The sequence below is a fragment of the Hipposideros armiger genome, unplaced genomic scaffold, assembly GCF_001890085.2.
Source record: "Hipposideros armiger isolate ML-2016 unplaced genomic scaffold, ASM189008v1 scaffold_1749, whole genome shotgun sequence".
NCBI lineage: Eukaryota > Metazoa > Chordata > Mammalia > Chiroptera > Hipposideridae > Hipposideros > Hipposideros armiger.
Genome location: NW_017733099.1, coordinates 43,931 through 46,485, shown reverse-complemented (window position 1 = coordinate 46,485; position 2,555 = coordinate 43,931). Strand labels below are relative to the sequence as shown.

The following is a 2,555-nucleotide window of genomic DNA, read 5'->3' as shown; positions in this document are numbered from 1 at the left end:
TTCATCTTTTGTTATCGGTATATATTGAGTATTACAATTTTAATAGTTTTTTCCTTTCTTAAAATGTGTATACATTTTTTTGGCACCCTCTGTATTTGTGTCCTGCCTTCACTTCTCTATGACATTCTTCTGTACATTGTTATTCAGCATTTCTGATGGCATACATGTATGAGTTTTCTAGGTACATACTCAGGAGTGGAATTGCTGGATAATAGAATACATGTCTTCAAATTTATTAGGTAATGCCAAACTGTTTTCCAAAGTGGTCACATCAGTTTGTACACTTACTAGCAGTGTGTGTATGAGAGTTCTATTGCTTCGCATCTTTGCCAACAGTAGGTATTGTCAGGCCTTTATTGCCAATCTGGTGGGTGCACATTAGATTGTTATTGTGGTTTTAATTTGCATTTCTCTCAGTACTGCAGTAGTTTAGTCTTTTTGTCATATGATTATTGGTTGGCTGGATTTTTACTTTTGTGATGTGCTTATTAGTATCTTTTCCACGCTTTTGATAAGGGTGTCTGTTAATTTAAATTGAGCTGCAGATAGAAATCTTTAGAGATTGAAGTAAAATAGAAATTTCATCATATCTAGTGAAGACATATGCCTTTGTCTTCAATTTTGTTTCATATAATGGTACAAACTCCTATCCTTTTGCAAATTTCGAAAGTTACACCATAGTCTTAACATTTGTCATTGGAAAGCTGAAGATTTTAAATATCTTAAAATATTTCAGAGAAAACAGGTATAATGAAATCACAAATTAAATATATCACATATTTAGACATAGAATTAATTGAAGATTGTTTTCAGAAAATTGATTAGTATATTTTGTTAAACCTCATTGAAAGCTTAATTAATATAACATAGATACATATTTATACATGTAAATCCTTAGCCTCTACTCCCTAAGGAATAATTTTAAAAGCCTAAATTAACGTGATTATCTTCTAAAGCCAATATTATTTCTGTCTCCTAACGTCAGTAATATGAATTGTAATATGAAGTGATGAACTTTGATAAAAATTTTTCAGTTAGAAATACATTCTTGGTAGAATAGAGAAACAAAATGGAGTAAAAATTACACCTAGACTCTCCTAAATCCTAAAGTAATGACTATTAATACTCAGGTAAATGTGCCTCCAGACCTTTCACTGTGNAAGAAACCAATTTTAAAATGAGCCAGCTAACAAAAGAATTATGCAGCTTAAAGAAAGAACAGGAAAATCGGGAACAAATCCAAAGTGTACCAGAGAAAAGTGTTAACATGGTTATAGATGATCTAAGCAAAAAGAAACCTGAACTAGAAGTTGTCTGTACTGAGGATGCTGTCAAACCCCTAGAAAATCAGACTGACTTCCAATCTTTTGAAGAAAACAGTAAAGATTCCATCAACATTTTGGAGACAAAGGTGCTACATCTAGAGAGCACTGTGAGTGCAAAGAACTTAGAACTTACCCAGTGTTATAAGCAAATAAAGGACATTCAAGAGCAAGCCCAGGCTGAAACAGAAATGCTTAAAAAGAAGATTGTAAACCTCCAGAATACACTTGAGGAAAACGTTGCTGCTGCCCTTGTGAGTCAGGTCCAACTTGAAGCAGTTAAGGAATATGCACAACTCTGTCAAGGTAAACAGGCAAGTTCATCAGAGCCTGAAAGAACAAATATACAGAATTTAAATCCACTCACAGAAAAAGAGATGGAGTCGAATGTTTCAACATTTACCTTGAGAATATCAGAATTAGAAAGACAGGTGGCTGAAATGCAGACTAGTTTGATTTTAGAAAAAGAACAAGTAGAAATTGCAGAGAAAAATGCTGTGGAAAAAGAAAAGCAGCTACGAGAGCTACAGAAGCTATTGGAAGATAGTGAGAGTCAACAGGGAGGCAAAGAAAGGAACAGAAGCCCTCAAGGAGATTTTGAAGAAGTTCCCAAGGTTAGTTTATATTCAATTTTTTACAGTTAAATACTCTAAGAAACTCTTCCTTTGTTCCTTAGGCTGATTGCTAATGTGCTAAATTCAAGATGGTGTTCTTATACATCTAGCAATTCATATGTAAAGGGTTTTATAAAAATATTACTATTGTGCACAGTCATATTATCTCTAGAATAATGGATATAAACTATTTTGTGGTATTCAAATCACAATATTTATTTCACAGGCATAGCCATTAAATAGAACAGTTGGAAGAGATTTTGAAGTGCTAAGTTTAGCAAATGTCCTCTAGAGCTTGTGTGGGGTTTTTTTCCTTTTCCCTCTAGCATGCATGTTATGCGATCATCCCTTTTAGGTAATGGAAGGTATCAAAATGTATTAGTGTTCTACTGAATTAACGTGTGAGTGATCAATCACTGGCTTTTGCAGATTTTATACCTGATAATAAATTTGACACTTTTCTAGGAAAAATTTGAATTTCACCCAAGCCTACTTATGTAAAGATCTGAAATCACAGTTATTTCTTAGCATAGGACTGATAGGAAAGGACTTTAATTTTCAAATTCTCACTCTATAGTTTATATTTATAATTTTGAATAGTTGATGCACAGTCTTATCT

General features: G+C 33.0%; 1 protein-coding gene across 1 annotated transcript in view; it reads left to right on the top strand.

The window, feature by feature from the left end:
- Nucleotides 1-2,555, top strand: part of AKAP9 (A-kinase anchoring protein 9) — a 158,071-nt gene that overhangs the window by 133,285 nt on the left and 22,231 nt on the right. The window contains exon 33 of the mRNA XM_019634580.1: nucleotides 1,131-1,936. Coding sequence (XP_019490125.1) covers nucleotides 1,131-1,936 — 806 coding nt within the window. The remainder of the gene's footprint in view (nucleotides 1-1,130; nucleotides 1,937-2,555) is intronic.